This window comes from Ahaetulla prasina, chromosome 4 (genome assembly GCF_028640845.1).
Source record: "Ahaetulla prasina isolate Xishuangbanna chromosome 4, ASM2864084v1, whole genome shotgun sequence".
In the NCBI taxonomy this organism is placed as follows: domain Eukaryota; kingdom Metazoa; phylum Chordata; class Lepidosauria; order Squamata; family Colubridae; genus Ahaetulla; species Ahaetulla prasina.
Genome location: NC_080542.1, coordinates 40,171,168 through 40,192,432, shown reverse-complemented (window position 1 = coordinate 40,192,432; position 21,265 = coordinate 40,171,168). Strand labels below are relative to the sequence as shown.

General features: G+C 38.9%; 1 protein-coding gene across 3 annotated transcripts; it reads left to right on the top strand.

Moving 5' to 3' along the window:
- The first annotated feature begins 842 nt into the window (after nt 1–842).
- Nucleotides 843–15,857, top strand: COASY (Coenzyme A synthase). 3 transcript variants are annotated; one of them, XM_058180768.1, is made up of 10 exons: nt 849–1,178; nt 2,963–3,630; nt 5,030–5,244; nt 7,805–7,936; nt 9,504–9,693; nt 10,712–10,776; nt 11,248–11,332; nt 11,944–12,041; nt 15,076–15,222; nt 15,345–15,857. In XM_058180768.1, the coding sequence occupies exons 2-10, from the start codon at nt 2,964–2,966 to the stop codon at nt 15,399–15,401; spliced, it is 1,656 nt and encodes a 551-aa protein (XP_058036751.1). In that variant the 5' UTR covers nt 849–1,178; nt 2,963; the 3' UTR covers nt 15,402–15,857. The 3 variants fall into 3 exon arrangements, 2 of the variants coding, with proteins under 2 accessions (XP_058036751.1, XP_058036753.1); XR_009154877.1 differs by lacking the exons at nt 10,712–10,776; nt 15,345–15,857 and having other exon boundaries at nt 843–1,178; nt 15,076–15,212; XM_058180770.1 differs by lacking the exons at nt 10,712–10,776; nt 11,248–11,332 and having other exon boundaries at nt 850–1,178.
- Nucleotides 15,858–21,265: the final 5,408 nt, after the last annotated feature.

The following is a 21,265-nucleotide window of genomic DNA, read 5'->3' as shown; positions in this document are numbered from 1 at the left end:
CTTGTTTCTCAATTTTGGCCACTCTTAAGATGCGTGGACTTCAACTCCCAGAATCCTCCCCTTTAGCTCACTTGTTGAGGAATTCTGGGAGATGAAGTCCCACACATCTTCAAGCAGCTAAGATTGAGAAAGACTTGTTCTGGATGGTTTTCAAGGGTGGCCCAGCAATATAGACCACCTGGCAATATTGTCACGGGAGGGGGGCCAAGGCGTGATCAACCATGATGAAGGAATTCTGATCTAGGAATGGACACAACAGGAAAGGCATACAAGGAAGAGGGTTTCCTCTATGACCCCCTTGTCAAAATATAGTTATGTGCGTATAGAATGGAACAGAACAGAATAGAATTCTTTATTGGCTAAGTGTGATTGGACACACAAGGAATTTGTCTTGGTGCATACACTCTCAGTGTACATAAAAGAAAAGATACATTTGTCAATCATAATGTACAACGCTTAATGTCATAGGGAATAAATAAGCAATCAAATCATTAGGAAACAATATCAGTATAAATCATAAGGATACAAGCAACAAAGTTACAGTCATAAGTGGGAGGAGATGGGTGATGGGAACGATGAGAAGATTAATAGTAGTGCAGATTTAGTAAATAGTTTGACAGTGTTGAGGGAATTAATCGTTTAGCAGAGTGATGGCCTTCGGGGAAAAAACTGTTCTTGTGTCTAGTTATTCTGGGGTGCAGTGCTCTATAGCATCGTTTTGAGGGTAGGAGTTGAAACAGTTTATGTCCAGGATGTGAGGGACCTGTAAATATTTTCACAGCCCTCTTTTTGAGTATAGTATAGTATAGTATACTTTTTGAGTATAGTATACTGTATAGTGCAGTATACAGGTCCTCAATGGAAGGCAGGTTGGTAGCAATTGTTTTTTCTCCAGTTCTACAACAGTGAGAACTGGAACTAGGCTCGGAATTCGGGCATTCTAGACCACATGTTCCAAGCGCAAGCAACACACCCGCCCTTTTCCTTCTTCCGTCAACTTCACGGATACGATGCAAAGGGATCCTCTTCCTTTAAATATTACCCCCACCCCCACCGCTCTGGGCTTAACTTTCCGCTCGGGGGCTATAAATATTTTCCTTCTAGCGGCGAGGATCGCTTCCAGTTTGAGCAGAGACACTTCCGGGTCGGGTGTTGACTTCGCTGAGGTTTCCTATCAGGTGAGCAAGCGGGGGGTCTCCCTTCCTTGGGGTGGGGGGCTGCTTATAGGAAAGTGGGGGGAGATACGCTCCCGGTCTCTCGTGGGTCGGGGGTTATTATTGCGGAGCAGCGGGAGTGAGGAATTGCCCTCATTTCGCGCCTTCTTCCCCAGCGATTTCAACCTGGGTTAATTGTTAAGTTTTTCGCAGGTTTCCTTACGGGAGGTCCGCAGAGGTGGCTTATTCATTCTCCCACCTCTCCTTTTCCCAACAAGCCCTGGACCCTTTTTTGTTGCAGTATCCCCCCCCCCCCAAAAAAAAAAAAAGCAAAGCAGGAAAGGTCAGAATGCAAATCTGCAAAGTAACAAGAGCTACGGTGATATAACAGGAGAAGATGGGAGGCTAAAGAAAGTGGGTTATGAACGGCGAGAGCGACCTCCGTGCTCTAATAACCCCAATAACAGCCTTGGAATTTCCATATTTTTGGTTTACAGCTGCAGAATGCCCAGCTAATTTCGGATAAAGGCTGGAAGAAGAATCTCTTTCTTCCCCCTCCCGTTATTTATTTATTTATTGTTCGACTTACTGAAGAGCAGCTTAAAATAGTAGCAAATATAGAAATATAATAAAAGTAAAAAATGTAATTCCTGTGCAGTCTTAATTTTATTACTAGAAGTACACGTGAGCTTAAATGGTCTGGGGGTGGGTTGGGGGGGGGAGATGGCAGAGGACAGGAAGGCCTGGAGGAAAAGTTGTCCATGGGGTCAAGATGGGTAAAACACACGACTTCGCTGCAAGTATGTTTGCTTTTGGAAATCCAAAGTAGATTTAGCGATCTTCAAAAGTGTTGAAGCCTTCCCCCCCCACCCCGAAATACAAATGTACACATAGACTATATGCAAAATTAAATTGCACACCTTCATGACACTTGGAAGTCACTGCCATAGAACGTCAGCTATACTAATGGGGAATGTTCCACTTTATTATATCTGAATAATTTATTTTCAGTAGCCAGTTCTATTGATATTTATATTGTAGCAATTTAATGTTTTTAACTTTTGAACACAATTAAGAGTTAGGAAGTATCAAGAAGAAGAGGGGAGCTATTGAGCTAAAAAATAGATCATGTAGTGATCTAAATGAATATATGTGGATTTTATTTCCAGAGAGATGACCATTGGATTGATTGGGGGGTGGGGCTGGGCAGTTAAAAATAAATATATGATGTAATTAACCTGTTAGGGTGACATTTATCTTTTAAAGGTGGGAGAATTGAGGACACTGGAAAGCAAGAAGGGATTACTTTACAATTACTATTGCTATCTTCATTGTTCTCCTTTATAGCCCACTAAGAGTTAAAAAAATGGAAAGATATAAAGAAATCTTACTATTATTCATTTGCTTAATTGCATATTAACTAATGTCAAAGCAGAAGTTAAAAAAAAGCAAAAAGGAAATGGGCAGCACAGCTGTTTATGGACACTTTCTCTGTTGTTACATTTCCTCCAGCAAGTTCAAACACACTGCGGTTTCATAGCAATCTTACCAAGGTTAGGCTGAAAGATAATATTTTGTCTAGTGCTAGTGTATAATAAATACAGTCAGTTAAGGATTTTAAATAAATATTTTCTACTTTACAATAAAGGGGATTTTTTTTTCTGGAGTTTAAAATGTGGTTTGTCATTTTAAACTAAGTGCTAATACATAAACTCTTTGATCATTATTTTTCTGTAGGTTAAAGCTACTTTGACTTATCTTAACTTTTCTTTTTTGCATATATCTTTCTGAATGGTCCTCCCGGACAGCATGTCGATTTTCCGTTCTGGTCTACTTGTTCTGACATCCCCACTGCCGGCACTTTCTCTACGCTTGATGCCCATTCTTGCTTCAGCTGCCCGGTTGGTACAAGAAACCCTATATATTCAACTGCAGCCAGGACTCAGCTTGTCGGGTGCTACCCAGCCCCGTTTTGCCTATGTTCCTGCCACATCTGAAGTACACAACCTTATCAGCAAGCTGTACGCTAATGCTGACATCCATCGTCACCTTGATGTCCGAATATTGCTCACCAACCTTCTCAATCAAGGAGCTAACCCTCCAGGGCTAGGATCGGTACAGAACCTTTCCCAGCCACCTGAGGTGGTGCTCACAGACTATGAAAGTGCAGATGGAGTGCAATCAAATCCTATCAAACAACGCCTAGAACGTTATGCCGTCAGTTGTTATAGCTGTTGCCCTAAACTGAGGTCTGTTTTATTATATCCTGACTATGAATTACAAGATGATGATGGAGAACTGCCCCCACAAGAAGAGACTGAGAAAACAAATGAGAAACTGCAAAGTTTCTCTGATGTAGTGGTGGGAGGCACTTTTGATAGACTTCACAATGGTCACAAGATCCTTCTGAGTGTGAGCTGTCTGCTGGCAGAAAATCGGCTCCTTATTGGTGTCTCTGACAAAGATCTTTTGGAAAGTAGGTCTCTTTTTTTTTTTGTTTGTTTACATTTATACCCCGCCCTTCTCCGAAGACTCAGGGCGGCTTACAGTGTGTAAGGCAATAGTCTCATTCTATTTGTATATATTTACAAAGTCAACTTATTGCCCCCCCCAACAATCTGGGTCCTCATTTTACCTACCTTATAAAGGATGGAAGGCTGAGTCAACCTTGGGCCTGGTGGGGCTTGAACCTGCAGTAATTGCAGGCAGCTGGTTTTAATAACAGGCTTCTTACAGCCTTGAGCCACCACGGCCCTCTTTGAACCATATATGCCTTTCTCCTGCAAAACCATTTAGAGAATTTAGAAATATTTGGGAAACTTTTAAAATAGTTCAGATTTTTTTTTGTACACAATGATTGAATGCTGTAACTGGAATCGGGACTGACAATGTAGAGGATAAGTTGTTGCGTAGACATGTGATGATAATATTTAGAATTTCATATAATTTTCTTTTTTTACTAGAAGTATTATCCAAGTATATATGCAGAACTTAGAAATATGTTGTTCCCCATTATGGCAGTTGGCCGTGTTTATTAAGTATGATACCAGATCTAACATCTAAGTTTGTTAGTGGAAGCTAATTTAAATGGATCTGTCTTTGTATTTTGAGCAGCTAATGAGTATGGCTGCGATGAGTTAAGCCTTCTATAGCTTTTTATCAATGATAAAACAGCTGGGTTTTTTTCAATCCTTGGATGTGTGTATTTATGTTTGTGGATAGATAGATAGATAGATAGATAGATAGATAGATAGATAGATAGATAGATAGATAGATAGATAGATAGATAGATAGATAGATAGATAGATAGATAGATATAGATACACACTTTGCCTTTTTGGATTAAGCTATATGATACAAAGTTTAGAAAAGGAATAAGAAATAGCAAGTCAAATAATTAAAGATATAAGAATAGGTACTATAGCTAAACATTGTTTACACCAGCATTATTTATTACACTGTTCTTATCAATAGCTTTTTATCCTTGCACCCTTCCTTAATTCCACCGTAACTTTATACCATTTCATCTACTGCTTTTTGTTTTTTAAGGAAAATATACAGGAAATTATTTCTAGCCCTGAGCAATTGTGGTGAGAGAACTCTATATTCAGTAAGTAAATATAAGTTAGCTTCAATTTGTACTTTACTAGCTTGGTAGGCCAATGGTAAGGAAACCGCTTATCACAAACTCATGGCTATTATATATGCAGCCTCTGTTACCTTTTCTCAATATGACATTCTCTTTTTTCCAAGGTAAGAAAATCACAACTTTGTAGCACTATGAACTTTTCTCATATTGGGGCACCTCCTTGAGAGACTAAGGAAGGATGGAGCTGTGCTTTACTACATTCTCCTCTTATTTTCTCCATCAACAGATAAGTTATTAAAGGAGCTGATCCTACCTTTTGAACAACGTCTGAATCAACTTATTGAATTCCTAGTAGATGTCAAGCCCTCCCTGCTATTTAGCATTGTTCCTCTATGTGATCCCTTTGGTCCATCAATCACTGATCCGAACCTGAAGTGCATTGTAGTCAGTGAGGAGACGCTCAAGGGTGGTCTTTCTGTCAACAGAAAGAGGGCAGAAAATGTAAGTATGTGGGAATCTTTTTTCCACTATTGGGTACAAAGTGAAAAACCATCTGCCATCTAGGATCTGCCAGAACGTAAGGTCTTCAGAACATAGTTCTTCCTCAGCCCCATCACTAGCAGAAGTACTTGGACACTGGTCCCAAATTCTGGAATTTTCTGCCAAGAGAGAACAGCCTGTGTTGTTCTGCTTAAGGACATTCAAGCAGAACAACACAACAGCCTGTGTTCTGCTTGCAGGGAAAAATATTTTGTTTAGGCAGAACTTTGATAGCCAAATAGAGTTTAGAGTTTGAGTTTGACTCTATGTTTGGAGATCCCAGCTTTCTATTCTATTTAGTAAGAGTTTCAATTATATAGAGGAGTGAAACCTCACTTTAGCTTATTATAGAAACAGATTTTTTTTCATTTGGACTCCACTCCTATTTAATGGACTAGTATATGCTAATTCGAGGGTTTAAGGGCATTCAAATATTTGTTGAAGTTTTACCACAGATTATGCGGTTTATGCAATTACATTAACAGCAAATTAATTCAAATGAGGTGTATTCAGATTTAATGGTGATCATCTTAATGGGGTTTATTTTTATTGTTATTCTGAGGTCATTCATTTACAGAAAATCCTGGAATTGTAAGGGCTCATATTGCTTCCTCAAAAAACTTGAAGGGATTGCTTTGTTTGGACCTCTGTAGAAGCAAAATACCTTGCAAAAATTTACTTATACTGTGGTATTTAGAATTTTAATACAAGCACAAAATAGGTAGAGAAATGTTTCTTCAGTATATAGCACGGCTCGCTTCCACCGACCCCCACCAGACAAGACTTCTACACGCTTTTGTGCGCATAGGTGACATTCTCAATCCTTACATTTAACAAAGGGCTTAATAGTAATCTCTATCCCTAATGTAATCATCCATCCAAATTTTTTTTTAATTGTTTAAAATCTATCAATTCAAGGAACCACTGTGGCAGCTAGATCTAGGGCTCATGGCCTTTCCTTTGGAATTGCATAGCAAAGACTAATTAAAAAGGTTACAAGTGCCTGAGATGTTTTTACACATATTTGTTAGATAAACATAAGCATATTTATTACATTTATTATACACTTTTATTAGATATGTTTGTCTTATGTTCCCTTAAACATGGAACATAAACCACTATTTTTATCTATTTCACTTCCATACCAGGGTAGAGAACCTGTTGCTTGGTCACTCGAGACCTAGAGTGGTATAAAGCCATAAAGCTGAAGAGACCTGGATCTCTCTTTGCTTTTATCCTGCACTTACAAGGTGGTTCAAATAATAAAACTGATACAAATGTATATACTGCCTTAGTTCATTGGAGAAGATAGAGAGCAAGGATGTCAAACTCACGTCATCATGGCTTCGTCACGTGATGCATCGCGTCTTTTTTTCCCCTTTGCTAAACCGGGCATGGGCGTGGCCAGTGCATGATGCATCAGGCCCATGGGCTGGGAGTTTGACATTCTTGATATAGAGAGTAAAGGTAAGGTAAAGGTAAAGGTTTCCCTCGCACATATGTGTTAGTCGTTGCCGACTCTAGGGGGTGGTGCTCATCTCTGTTTCAAAGCTGAAGAGCCAGCGCTATCCGAAGACGTCTCCATGGTCATGACTCAACACCAAAGGTGCACGGAACGCTGTTACCTTCCCGCCAAAGGTGGTTCCTATTTTTTCTACTTGCATTTTTACGTGCTTTCGAAACTGCTAGGTTGGCAGAAGCTGGGACAAGTAATGGGAGCTCACTCCGTTACACAGCAGCACTAGGGATTCGAACCGCTGAGCTGCCGACCTTTCGATCGACAAGCTCAACGTCCTAGCCCCTGAGCCACCGTGTCCCTTAGATCCGGTGTAAATGTAAATGTAGTTACAGCATATTAAAATGGATGCATTTTACATCTTTTTATAACTTGTTACTAAATGAAACCAAGTTCTATTTCCACCATTTTGGCTCTGCTTGTCACCAGGGGGTTAAATAACCATCTGCAACAATTTTGGATTAAATGACATTAATTTTGGATGCAAAGGCAAATAGGTTTTACAAGTAATCCTTGATTTACAACCATAACTAGGTTGAGGATTACAGTCTTGGTGATTGTTAAGTGGCATTATACTTTTACCAGGTTTTGTGACCTTTTTTGCAGGTGTTGTAAAACCTGCAGGTGTTCATTAAACAAATCCATTTTTATCTAATGGGTATTTTTTTTGCTGGAAATTAAAAGTAAATGCCAGAAACTGGCAAAAATGCCAGAAATTACTATCTTATGATTGTGGGATGCTGCAACTGACTATAAACGCGAACTGGGTTGCCAAGCACCTAAAATGCAATCATGTGATTATGGGGAGTGGGGCATGACTATAGGGATCCCAGAACCAGGTCATAAGTACCTTTTGGAAGGGAATGTCTGTCATAATTTCAGATGGTCACTAAGTGACCAGACACTAAGTGAGGATTGCCTGCAGTGGTAGAATAATAAATATTCATTGCCAGATTGTGTGGTGTAGTATAGAAAAGCAACTTGTCTCTAACAAATGTCTTACAGAACCTTTCTGAACTGGCTGTCCACAAGATCAATCTGGCTATTGACCCTCAACATGCCATAAATGAGGAAGAAAAAATCAGCTCTTCTAGCTTGAGATACAGACTTCTCGGAACTTTGCTGTCTGTACCTCAGGTAAGTAATTTGTTTGTTTTAGCTTTTGAGTTGTATGAGAGGGTGAGGGTGCAATTATGTGTTTATTTGGTAGTAAGGCCCTTTGAGTTGAAAAGGGACTATTCCTAAATACCGTATTTTTCGGAGTATAAGACACACCGGAGTATAAGACGCACCTTAGTTTTTTTTGTGGGGGGGAAGCTGATTAGCAGATGGATTGGCCTCCTGGAGTAACCCCAATCAGCTGTTCCCAGAGGTGAATTTTAGCAACAGGTTCCTTGGTTGTGAGCTCTGTGTCTTGCTTTTTTTTTTCTGCCTCTGAAACTCCGTGTCAGGGTTCTAAGGAACACCCCCAATGAAATAAAGCTCTGAGGGTTGAGGTTCCTCAAAGTTCCAATTTATTAGAGATGTCATGTTGGCACAGCTGGGAAAACCCAAAATTGAAAGCTTCCAGGTTTTCCACACCCAATTGATGGTTCACAGCCCTGCCCCACACCCACAAGTTCATCACATTTTCTAATCAACTCTTCACACTCAATTAGATAATCTTCAGGCAGCCTACGTCAGCCGCAAGCAAAAGTCCTTGAATATGGAATGTTGTTATGACTAACTTTCTACCGCTCCAACAACAACCCCCTCCCAACTTCCCCAGATAAAATATCTGGCAGTTAAGAAGCAAAAAGAAAATTTCTTTCCAAAACTGACACTCCTTTTCAGAAAAAACTTTTTCTGCCTCTGAAAGCTTCCAAAACAGTACTTCAGAAAAAAACCCTCTGAAGCTCTGTTTGGGAGCTTCTTTTCTGAAGCTTCTTTCAGCCTCTGAAACCTCCATTTGAGAAGCTGGTTGGGGCTACAATCGGAGTATAAGACGCACCCAGATTTTCACTCTCTTTTTTGGGGGGGAAAGGTATGTCTTATGCTCCAAAAAATACAGTAAGTATGGATTGCCACCTTTGTTGCTGGATTTTTAAGAGATAAAAGATAGGTCAAAGAAGAGTCTGAACATGCCTTCCAGTATTTACTGTGAACAATTCTTTTACCTGGGTTGTCTCTGGCCCCTTCCATTCTTCAAAGTAAGGCTTTCTAGAAACGTAGCTGCTGTTCGCCTTCCTCTGGTCTCTACCATGTCCCTTCACTTTTTTCTCCCCTTCCCTCTCCCCCTTTTTTTAGAGCAGCCTTTGCTATTAGCAAGCACTGAGTCTTCAGATACTTACAGTCTGGAGCTGTGGCTTATTTGAACGAGGCTAATGTTCTCCCTTCACCACAGACTGGAGGGGTGGGGAGAAGGATGCAAAGTCACTAGGAGCAGCCATTGTGATACTCAAGGAAGCAAAGACCATGAGAAAAGAGGCCAAGCTCTTTGAATGGAGAGCACACTCTACAGGGAACAGTGTGCAGGACTATGAATGTAGCTCTACACAAATGTAACAAGGCTGTATGTAGTGAATGTTTGTTCACTAGAACAGTGCTGCTATGAAAAGAGCCAATGTAAAAATGATAGTTGTACTTTTGTAATGTCGAACAATAATACAAATGAAAGCGAATATACACAGTTCCCTTAATGAAATCAATCTTCTTTTCTCTTCAGAAAAATCCATCGCTTCCTTCCAGCCCCTACATCATAGGGCTAACAGGTGGATCTGGCAGTGGCAAAAGTTCTGTTGCCCAGTATTTGCTTCAGCTTGGTGCCTTCCATTTGGATATGGACAGATTGGGACACAACCTTTACACACCAGATGGTCCTGTATACCAGCAGGTGATAGAAGCATTTGGACCAGGTATGACTGACCTTTGGGGGAAGCCATATTTTAACTCAGTTCACCCAAAAAACTGCAAGGGAAAGGATAGCAAGGGTTGTGCCTCAATTTGTTTTTTCTTCTCTCTGATCCTCTGCCAATCCGCTTTTATGACTTAAAACAATGTATTCTCCCCCTTTCCAAATTTATTCTCCCCATTTTCTTGCCAAAATTGCATTTATCCTCAGCAGACAAAGTTTATAAACATGCATTGATATCAGAGTAGTTTGGCCATCATTGGAAAAATAGATATGGAAGGAGAAAAACTGGGGTAACAAGCAGGCCAGTAACATACAATGTATATTGCATTGCCACTTAATCTAGGTGAAAATATTATTTGGCAAAGTTAGTCACTCTTGGAGGAGATCAGGCTAGGTGACATTGGAGGCTAGACTCCAGGAAAAATAACATTATTACTTACCACTGTAGCTGGTTCTTATATTCTAAGCATTTCTCCACAACTCAGCAGAGGTTATTTTTGTTTGCATTCATATGTTAAAATGATTCTGGGCAGCCATCCAATAAAGTGACTTTCCAAATCTATTGCTCTCTAGAGAAGTTTGAAATTCTAGGGTTTATTTATTCATTTAGTTATTCATCACAAATTTACATTGTTCATCTCACCTAAGTGACTCTTATACCTCCAGTTTTTGTATCACCAGATTGGGGAAAGCTGCAGGAAACTACCATAAGGTTTTGAAGTATTCTTTATTTAATGTTTTTTCCCCCAGGGGAAAAATGTTACATTATTATCCTTTTGTACTTCTATCCAATGTTTTGAATCATGAATGAAATTATCACAGTTTGGCAAATCTTGTGTTTCAAAAATGGCAGTGAAAACCAATTAATTACCCTAAGAATTATGGTAGGAATGGAGATGGGAGACTTACCTGTGAATTCTGAGAGGGATTTGACTTTTGAGGGTCTCTTAACACAAATAAGGGGAAGCTGCACAAGATTTCTTTCTGGTGTGTTTGGCGAATCCAACTCATCTTTACAGATATTTTGAGAGAAGATGGAGCCATCAACAGAAAATTGTTGGGAGCCAAAGTATTTGGAGACCAGGTAAAATGCTGCCTTAGTTTGGGGTAAAACCTGAATTTCAGTATTGACATTCCTTCCTTTCCAGTTCAGCATATTTGGTTTACCCTTTGATTCACTGACATCAGAATGCCTCTCTGTTCCACCCCATTAACTCTGCCCTTTCACCTTCTTTCACAGCAAGGTGTTTTTTTGTTTTTTTCCATTTGTGGGTGAAAGGTGTTACCTGAGCACAGTGCACGCAGGGAGAACCTCTCCCTGTATACTAAATACAAAGTGGTCTTGAGACTGGGAAAAAATTGAACTCCTAGAACTGGTGATGCTGGGATAGCTGTCTGTATACTAGTGCATGTCTTGACCCAATTCTGATTTGCATACCATACCTCTTGGATTGGTACTGCACTTTGGCAATCCCCAGGGTTTTGTTTTGTTTTCACTTGTAGCAGCAGGTCACCTTAAATTTCTCAAGTGGGCTTTCTTTGTTCCCTCTTACAGGAACAGATGAAGCAACTGAACAATATCATGTGGCCAGTGATGGCTCAAATGGCAAAAGAAAAGATAGAAGAGGCAGCCAAGCAGGGTGAGAAGGTCTTTGGGGATCTTGGCAAGACTTGTGAATAAGTTACATAGGTGCAAGATTTCAGAAAGATGAGCAGAACCTTGCCAGGAGAGCTCACCTAAGCAGAGTTGTTGTGACTTTCCTTATGGCAGACTGTCATGTGGTCCCAGCATGAGGATCGTTCAGCTGTACAGCATATGAAAACTGAGATAAATTCATTTCGTTTCATTTACAGGCCATCTGGTTCCATCCTAACATTGGGAGTAATGTATGTTTGATCTGAGTTTAGTTGCATTAGAGTTAGACTTAGCCCATGATGCAGCAGTTATTATTTATATAATCATTGGAACCCCTGGCTCCCTCAGTCTCAAAGATTTCCAGAGCAATTTGCAGAATAATATGACTTGTCGCTTTGCTGCTTGTTTGAAAGCAACAAATCAGAATTTTACATTTGGATAAGTTTATAAATTATCAATACCTTTGTTTATTCTCCAGTATGAGTTGACTGTGCCATCACAGTAACTGCTTGTAATGAGCTATGATACCCGATTTATTTGGAAATGAAATTAAAGCATACTGTAGCCCCCTTCTCTTAGCAGAAACTGCCTTCTGTTCAAATTTCTGGTCTACAGGAAAGGCTGTGTGTGTGCTGGATGCAGCTATGTTGCTTGAGGCAGGCTGGTCAGAAATGGTGCATGAGGTCTGGACAGTCATCATTCCTGAAAATGAGGTAAGAACTTCTGGGTTTTATAATTCTTGCAATCAAGAGCTCTCTCTTCCTGTTTGGTAGATGGCATTTGTCATGTTTGCCAGAAAGAATAGCTGGTGCAAAGTAGCTAAATTTAAATTGGAGCAGGCAGGTATTTGGGTTCTTATTTAAGCCATTATAGGGACGCGGTGGCTCAGGGGCTAGGACATTGAGCTTGTCGATCGAAAAGTCGGCAGCTCAGCGGTTCGAATCCCTAGTGCTGCCATGTAATGGGGTGAGCTCCCATTACTTGTCCCAGCTTCTGACAACCTAGCAGTTTTGAAAGCACGTAAAAATGCAAGTAGAAAAAATAGGGACCACCTTGGTGGGAAGGTAACAGCGTTCCGTGCGCCTTTGCCATTGAGTCATGCCGGCCACATGACCACGGAGACGTTTTCGGACAGCGCTGGCTCTTCAGCTTTGAAACGGAGATGAGCAATGCCCCCTAAAGTCGGCAACGACTAGCACGTATGTGTGAGGGGAACCTTTACCTTTACCTTAAGCCATTATAAAGCTATTCAGTAGTTGTTTAAGAAGAATCCAGTGCTTTGCTGTTACAGTTATCTGGCAAATGGTGCATATGCCAACACAGTCATTCTAAATAATGATCATACATGGACATTTGTCTTCTGTGTATAGATATTTGATGCATACGTTCTGGAAAACTGTAACATAGCTTTCAATGATAGCCTGTACAATGAAAGGTAAAGTAGATAAATAGATAGGAATATTTTATATCAAGATTTTTAAAAATGCAAACAACTTGTATCACAAAATTAATAAATCACAATAAATATGAAATAACCAGGATTAAAAAAAATACTAAAGCAAGAGTAATATAAAAGCTCACATAGCAGTATCACATAAAGAAATTAATATTATAGTTAACTCTATTATCTAAAAGGTAATAGTTCCTTAGCAAAAACCTCATTTAATTTTTTTTAAAAAAAAATATTGTATATATACCTAAGAGTATATACAAGAATATAAGAGAACAAACCTCATATATATAGGACGCGGTGGTTCAGTAGCTAAGACACTGAGCTTGTTGATCGAAAGGTCGGCAATTCAATAGTTCAAATCCCTAGTGCCACGTAATGGGGTGAGCTCCTGTTACTTGTCCCAGTTTCTGCCAACCTAGCAGTTCAAGAGCAGGTAAAAAATGCAAGTAGAAAAATAGGGACCACCTTTGGTGGGAAGGTAACAGCGTTCCATGCATCTTCGGTGTTTAGTCATGCCAGCCACATGACCATGGAGCCATCTTTGGATAGCACTGGCTCTTCAGCTTTGAAACGGAGATAAGCACCGCCCCCTAGAGTCAGGAACAACTAGCACATATGCGCGAGGGGAACCTTTACCTTTTTTACCTCATATATTCTACATTTGGCAATAGCATCCAAAGACAGAAATTTTTCACATCATAGTTTAGTTTTCATTTATTTAATTGCATTTCTGTTGTATCTCTTCACAAAGACTCACTATAGTAAAAATTTCCAAATTCAAGGATATTTTAGAATTCTCTGGCACAAGATTTTCCAATGAGGCCAAAAAAATGACTAAGGTTTAATATTTAACTAATGTGCTGTGTGGATGTGGTATAAGAAGGTTTTTAACGCGCTGGTAAATTTGAAAAGGTCATTTTGCAACAGCCCTATAAAGTTACCCAATTAAATACAAATTAACACTAGAAAGTGGAAACATCCATTGAATCCAGTTGGGAGAGTCAAGGTAGAAATATGGAGGTTCCTTTTTACCTTCTCATAATTATGCTGTAGAATTCATGAGCAGTAGCTACACTTTTGAACAATTTTAAAAGGAGATTAAACGCATCAGTGGAAAATAAGAATGTACTCATTTTGATAGCTTTGCAAAATGTTAGTTTCTGTCTCAGATGTGTGTGCAGAATCAGAATCTCAACCCACTTTCCTTCTGCTATTCAGACACCCTTATGGCTACGCCCTAAAACTCAGTGAATGAGGAGGGGATGACCATCGTGTTCCTTATGTGGTAGCAGGAACACTTGCACCACTGCTAAAACCCCACTCCTTACCCTAGTTGCGTACTTTCCCAATGATGAAAAAAGGAAGTGACTACTCTTCTCAAGAGGGGGATGGGAGAAGCCGAAGCCCATCGTCCCTTGGCCGGAGGGGGAAATCCCAAGGGGGTGGGGGAGTTTTCACCAATGAGAAGCTACACTTTCTCACAACATTTCCTCTAGAGCTGAAACTGACTCGAAGGTTAATAAGCTTAACTTCCAAGCTCTATAGCTCATGAGGACCCAAACTGCAATGGCAGTCTTGAATGTGGAAGACATCTCTGTTTCAGCTGTTGTATAGGAAGTCAACAGGATCATAAAATAGCTATGATTTTCATGTCTTGCTTATATAATTTAACATGTCATTAGTAATTGCAGGAAGAGAAGAGTGAACAGTCTTTCAGTCTGTCTTTACTTCTTAGCTGTGATTCCCAACACAGAAGTAGCTAAGCTTCCTTCTGCATCTGTTCTTCAAGTACACACTTATTTGCTACCTATTCAGTGCTAAGGAATGCAGATAAGGTGGTTAAAAATATGTTCTCAGTTGAAGAAAAAGAGCAGCAAAAACGACCTGAGGATTTTGTAGATTGTAAGCAATCCATTTGAAGGATCACCTTCTCCCACATCTTCTGCTGTGCAGTCATCAGAATCCTTGCTCAGCTCTTGCTACCCTCTAGAGATTTAATTATGATGGCAGATTATGTAACGTGTTTCTAAATACTGAACAGTATTCTAAATTGTGCAACTTTAACTAGTTCTCTCCTTTTTGCTAGTTTTTAAATCTTATCTAGGCGCGGGAAGAAAAGCCAGGTCTTCATGGCTTTCCAGAAGATTAAGTGGGGTGGGCCTGCTGGAACTCAAGGGAAAGGACAAGGCAGGGGCTGCACAGAACAGTCATGCTTCCTAGGCCACGCTCAGAAGGCATCATTTAAGAAAGGGAGCTGCCTGCTCTACCACTTTTCTGTCTCTGTTTCTTTCAAGGCCATAAGACGCATCATAGAGAGAGATGGCCTGAGTTCAGAAGCCGCCAAACTGCGGATACAAAGCCAAATGCCTAACAGCCAGCGTGTGAAGCAGTCACATGTAGTTCTTTGCACAATGTGGGAGCCAGAAATTACACACAAAATGGTAAGAAAAACATAATAGCTGCCAATAAGTAAGGCAGCATCTTACTGGGTCTGTTAAATGGGTTTTCTTTGGAGAGTCGTCCCCAATATGCTTGTTGAATAATTCTTTCTCTGTTTTTACAGGTGGAAAAAGCTTGGGCCCTGCTTCAGAAACGCATCAAATCTGAAATAGAGCCATGAACTGAGATGCAATCACCTCTTCATTCTGCCCCCTCAGTACTGCCAGTATGGAAAAATGTGCACCCATCAGGAGTACTCATTCTAACGAGGGCAGAAGTTGAGAGTAGAGATAAAGGAAACAGAGTTCCAAACACTTGGTGTTGTGGGAGGTGATATTCCCTTTGACCTTTTTTCCTCTTGAAAAATGTTCAGGGAGAAGCATGAAGTAACTTTTGTATATCGTAGGATTTGATTTTTTTTATTATTCAGTTGGTACCTGCTGAGCAGGAAGATACTGCTATGTGAAGCCACTGATGTTACATGTTTTTGATGGAAGCAGTTTTATTAATGCTGCTAACAAAAGAAGAACTTTCAGTGTTACATAGGCGTGGCATAAGTGCTCTGTTTAGGCTCCGCTGTTTTGTACTTGATATCCTTTATGCAAAAGTTACATATAAAGAAAGCAAATATATTGGCTTTGTGTGATCGTGTGTTATTAATGGGAACTTTTCTGATTCAATAGTGAGTGGGTTTCCTACTTAGTCTTCTCTGGGACATCAATATTCACAAATACAGTTTAAATTATTTTTTTTTCTAATATGAATTTGCTTTCAATTTTATTGCCTAATTTAATTTTATATCTCTGAAAGAGATAAATAGAAAAAAAATTGGCAGGTTTTTTACCAAGCATATAATTTACCTTAAAATTGCAGCAAAATAAAGTGTCATTGTTTTTCAAAGTCCCTTTAAAAATCAAATTTGAAATATTTTTTAAAGATTCATGTTGGCGTTTCAAAAATCACTTGAATTTAAATATTTCAATTACATTTCTCATTATTTTAGTTGAAGGTATGGCATGCATTTATATCTATATTTGAGGTTATATTGTGAATGCAAGGCCAACATGTCTCACCATCTTATTCATATTCATTTGAAGCTAATTTAATTTCACTGGCTTTCATTATTTGGACGATATGATTTCATGGACTATGAGTCAAAGTTTGTAACCTTCTTTCATCTAACAAATGCGTACACTTTCAGATGGGTGGCAGGGAGATTCCATTAAGAAAGAAATTAGATCACATTTGATGTATAAATATATAAATATACCCCCCCAAAGGATTGAAAAGGAGGGTAATGTGCCAGACATATACTATAGTGGTAGAACCTATGGATGGGGAAGAATAATTTTCATAGTAGGTTAATTACTTTCCAAATAAGCATTTGATACCAATCTTTTTTTTTTTACATTTATATCCCGCCCTTCTCCGAAGACTCAGGGCGGCTTACAGTGTATAAGGCAATAGTCTCATTCTATTTGTATATTTACAAAGTCAACTTATTGCCCCCCCAACAATCTGGGTCCTCATTTTACCTACCTTATAAAGGATGGAAGGCTGAGTCAACCTTGGGCTGGGCTTGAACCTGCAGTAATTGCAGGCTACTGTGTTCTAATAACAGGCTCCTTACAGCCTGAGCTATTCTGGCCCTTAATGTTATAGCTTAATGTTCCAGAGATTTGACTATTTCATATCTGGTGGCAGTGGGACATCAGTCTTATTCTGGAAGAAGAGCCACATAATACAGAGAATTAGGGGCACTTTCCCATTGCAATAACAAATAGAGTATTTTGATCATATACTCTTTGCCTTGAATACGTCTGGCTTGAAGTTGATTCAGACAGTTCTGACATTTCGTTGCATCAAATTGCCACTTCTCTTCCTGCTTAACAATAATGCAAACTTCATATTCATGATATGACTTGTTTTATGAAACAAGGGCCCTGCTAGTTAAGAATATACTCCTGCAGCCAATACCCTCCACCAACTACAATGCTGCCCAGATTTCCTGCTTACTTAGAGTCTTTTAATTTAAGAGAAATGAAGAAAATAATATACTCTAAAAGTACCAGCTTCTCATATTATGTTTATTTGCAAGAACATTAGAGACATTCCTACACCCAATGCCTTATGTGGTGTCAACTTGTGCTTGTGGGGAGGGAAAATTGACTGGACAAATCAACACTTGAGGATTAACTGTGAGGAAGGAACTTCTTTGAGACTTTGAGTTTGGTCAGGAGTAATCCTCACCAGTTTAGCCTAATTATGTCATGGTTGTTTGCACCTAGTCTTGACAGTTCTCTTATGGATATACAAGGCCCTCTCCTAGAAACTATTCAATGGAAGTGCTACAGAATGCTCTCAAAATTCCAGTTATACTTACCTGTCAAAAGGACTACCAGGCAGTGCTCTGAGGAGTATACTTACCAGTAGTGGGTTTCAATTTTGGCCGCTACCAGTTTGCTCATGGGCATGCATGCGCTCGCACACATGATGCTTTTGCGCATGTACTTAAGCTGTGCATGCTCAGAGACATCCAAGCATGTGGGCAGAGCCTACTGCTGCCGCCACTACCAGTTCGTCTGATTTGGGGTGAACCGATAGCAACCCACCACTGATACTTATCTCACAGCTTCTATTGTCAGTGAAATTGGTGCAAAAATCTAAAGTATAGTTAATCTCCAACAGATGACTGTCCAGCCACTGCTTGAAAACATTTCATGACAGAGAACCCATAACCTCAATTGATTACTTGTTCCACTATCAAACTGATCCTAATCTTTCAACTTTCCAAAATATTCCGCCATAATCTCCATTTTTAAAACATTTTTGTTGTCTGGGATGGTAGAAAAGAGGTCTTGATCTTTTAATGTGTGATTTCCCTGTGAGACAGGAAAATGCCCCTAACCATACTAATCTTTTTTTAAGCCTAAACACATCCAGTTTCTTAGCATCTGCGATAATCTTTGTGTGTCTTCTTCACCCATTCCAACTCTTTTGAATCTTTCTTAAGATATGTCACACAGAACTCAACACAGCACTCAGTGCAGACTTGGACAGTGAAGAATATAAGGGAACAAAAAGCTTCTCTATTTGGAAATTATGTTCTATTAATGCAGCCTAAAAATTGCATCTGTCTCAGCAGGTAGAGCACCTGATTAATGGCCTCAGAAGCTAAACAGGGAAACTACTAGGAAATGGCCTGACTATATGCCAAATTTGAAAACATTCCATAAGATGGCAATGGCAAATCCTTCTGCTACCAAAAACCTCCAGATGGAGGTATTGCAAAGTTATTAATCTATAAGCTTTAAAATTTCATCTGGCTTTCTTTTGCAGCCATATTACACTGTTTATTCATAATTGGCTTATGAAGCACTACTTTATAATTTTGATATTAATTTCTCATCAGTTTGTGTGTTCTGGAATCTTCGTAGATGTTGAAAGTTAGATTGACCTTATGCTGTGCTTCATTTTTGTTCAGAATTTCTCAGTGTTCAGACTAATCCATCAGGTGGACTACCAGAAATCATTCAGTTATAACCTGATTAGGAATCACAAGGTGGAATCCAATTCTTTAGCTAAATCTGTACAGTTATATAGTGGAACATCTATTCCACCATTCAAGACTGAGCTAAAATAGGCATGGAATTTTTCTGATATTTTTTTTTTTGTTACCTTTTGTTTTATCTTCATAAAACAACGTCCTTTCTGATTTTTAGCTTTTCACTCAGCATTTTCTAGAATCATGGTAGCTTCCTCTACTATTTTTAGATACTGGTAGTTGCGATTAGATTTCTAATTTTTCATTTTTTTAAAGTAATTCCTAACCCATTTTGAATTCATTTTCCTTTCAGATTCCCCTAAATTCAGATTATTTTTTTATTAAAATCCACTTTCTTGAAATCCAAGGCTTGTATTTGACTACACTCAGTTTTATTTTCCCATAAAATCAAGAATTGCAGCATAAAGCACTGTGAAATGATATATAAGTCTAAACGCTATTGCTATTACTAGTTATTTTGTCTCAAAATCTCCATTATTTCCATTTTGGCTACTATGACTTTCCTTCTGGCTCCTCCTTGGTTCCTTCTGAACAAGTCTTGAGAATACAGAATTTATTTAATGCCTATTTTAAGTATTTTCTTCCCTGAAATTAAAAGATCATCTTTTTTTATCATACTTTGAGTATTCGTATATAAAAAATGGAGTCAATGCTTTTTTTGATTTTTTTCATAGAGCTAATAGTAGGGCTCAGCACATTTGCCCTCTATGTTTTGCAGTGCACAAGTTTTTATATGTAATCTCTACAAATAAATTCTAGATTCCATCTTCCAATTCTAAGTTAAAGATTCAGAGATTCAGATTAAAGTACTTCTGATCTAGCACAGCATGATTTGGCCAAACACATTCTTTCCAATTTTCATGAAGTCATCTCAAGGCAGCTCTCTGACACATAATAAAATAGACTTGTGGTCCCAGGCATCAAATCTCTCTCAGCACTGATGATGTTACCTAATTTGGTATGAAATGTCTACAAGAAAGTCACCAGTGGTTCTTGTGAACACTATTTCTATAGCTAAACATTGATCCGCAGTAATCTATCTTTCTTCTCCACTCCTTTTCCATTGAGTGGAACAATAGACAAAATACTACCAGTGTTAGAAGACCTATTGTAAAACAGCCAAAGAAATTTAACTCTTCTACTCTTACAACTGCTTTACCTTAATTATAAAGCAATAGGATTTCCAAGACAATGAAAGGACATCACACTTATTATGTAATTAGATGTCCCAAAGGTGACAGACCCTTTGATACCAGAGTACAAATTGGAGTGAAGAGGAGATGCTATCCTTACGATTCTTGATGAACATATCTTTTCTTTTATGTACACTGAGAGTTTATGCACCGACAAATTCCTTGTGTGTCCAATCACACTTGGCCAGTAAAAAATTCTATTATGTTCTGTTCTGTTCTGTTCTATTCTATTCTATTCTATTCTATTCTATTCTATTCTATTCTATTCTATTCTATTCTATTCTTCTATATAAAGGGGACGGTGTCTGTCAAGATTCTCAGTCATTCAGGTTCAGTTCATGAATTGAAGAAGCTTCCTGGAAGAGAAGTGAAACATCTTAAAGGAAAAACAAAGAAAGTTCAATTGCCTTTTTAAAAAGCGCCTTTAGGGTAAAGGGGACAGTGTTTTGCAATAAGAGTGAGCACAGTGAGCCTGAGCAAGTATTCACTCAATTTTTCAATAAAGGGAAGAGGAAGGTTGAAGAAGAAGAGGATTGTGACAGGATACCTTCCTTCTAAAAGAATTTTGGAAACACTTGCATCTTTTACCCCCACCCATTCCTACCTGTCTTGCTTGCATTAACTCATTTTAGCCTACTGGAATAAATATTCAAGCTTTTGAAAATAAATATGGCCTAATTCACTCCCTCTCTTTTCTCCACTTATATTTTGCTCAGAAAGAGGAACTTGCCTGGTTTTAACTGCAGCTCTTTAAATTCCCCCAAGACAAAGGAAAACTGTAAACCTCTTCCTCTTGCCTTATTAATGCAGTCCAAGATTCCCCCTCCCCCTTCACTTAAGACCCCATTTGCAAGTCTGTAGCCTACTCACATATTCCATCTAAATCTGAAACTTTTTACTATTCTGGACCTGAGCTCTTGACATCCTTCATGATTGCTCAGACTCCAGTTATGGAATTATGAATAATTTGGGAGGCTACAGGCCCTCCACTTGTGTCATTATACATTTGACTTGGAAACCAGACCTGTTTATCCACTATCCCATTTCTATCACACTCTACCACTTTTACCTAATTAACAGTTCTTGAAAACTTAAAGTTTTTAGTAGTGTTATTCTATTCTATTCTATTCTATTCTATTCTATTCTATTCTATTCTATTCTATTCTATTCTATTCTATTCTATTCTATTCCATAGAGGCAGATTTAACCATAGTTTCAGTTGGAAAAATCCTAGACCAAGCTAATGCCAGGGAATTTCTAGAAGCCTGCCACTTGGACAAATCAGCC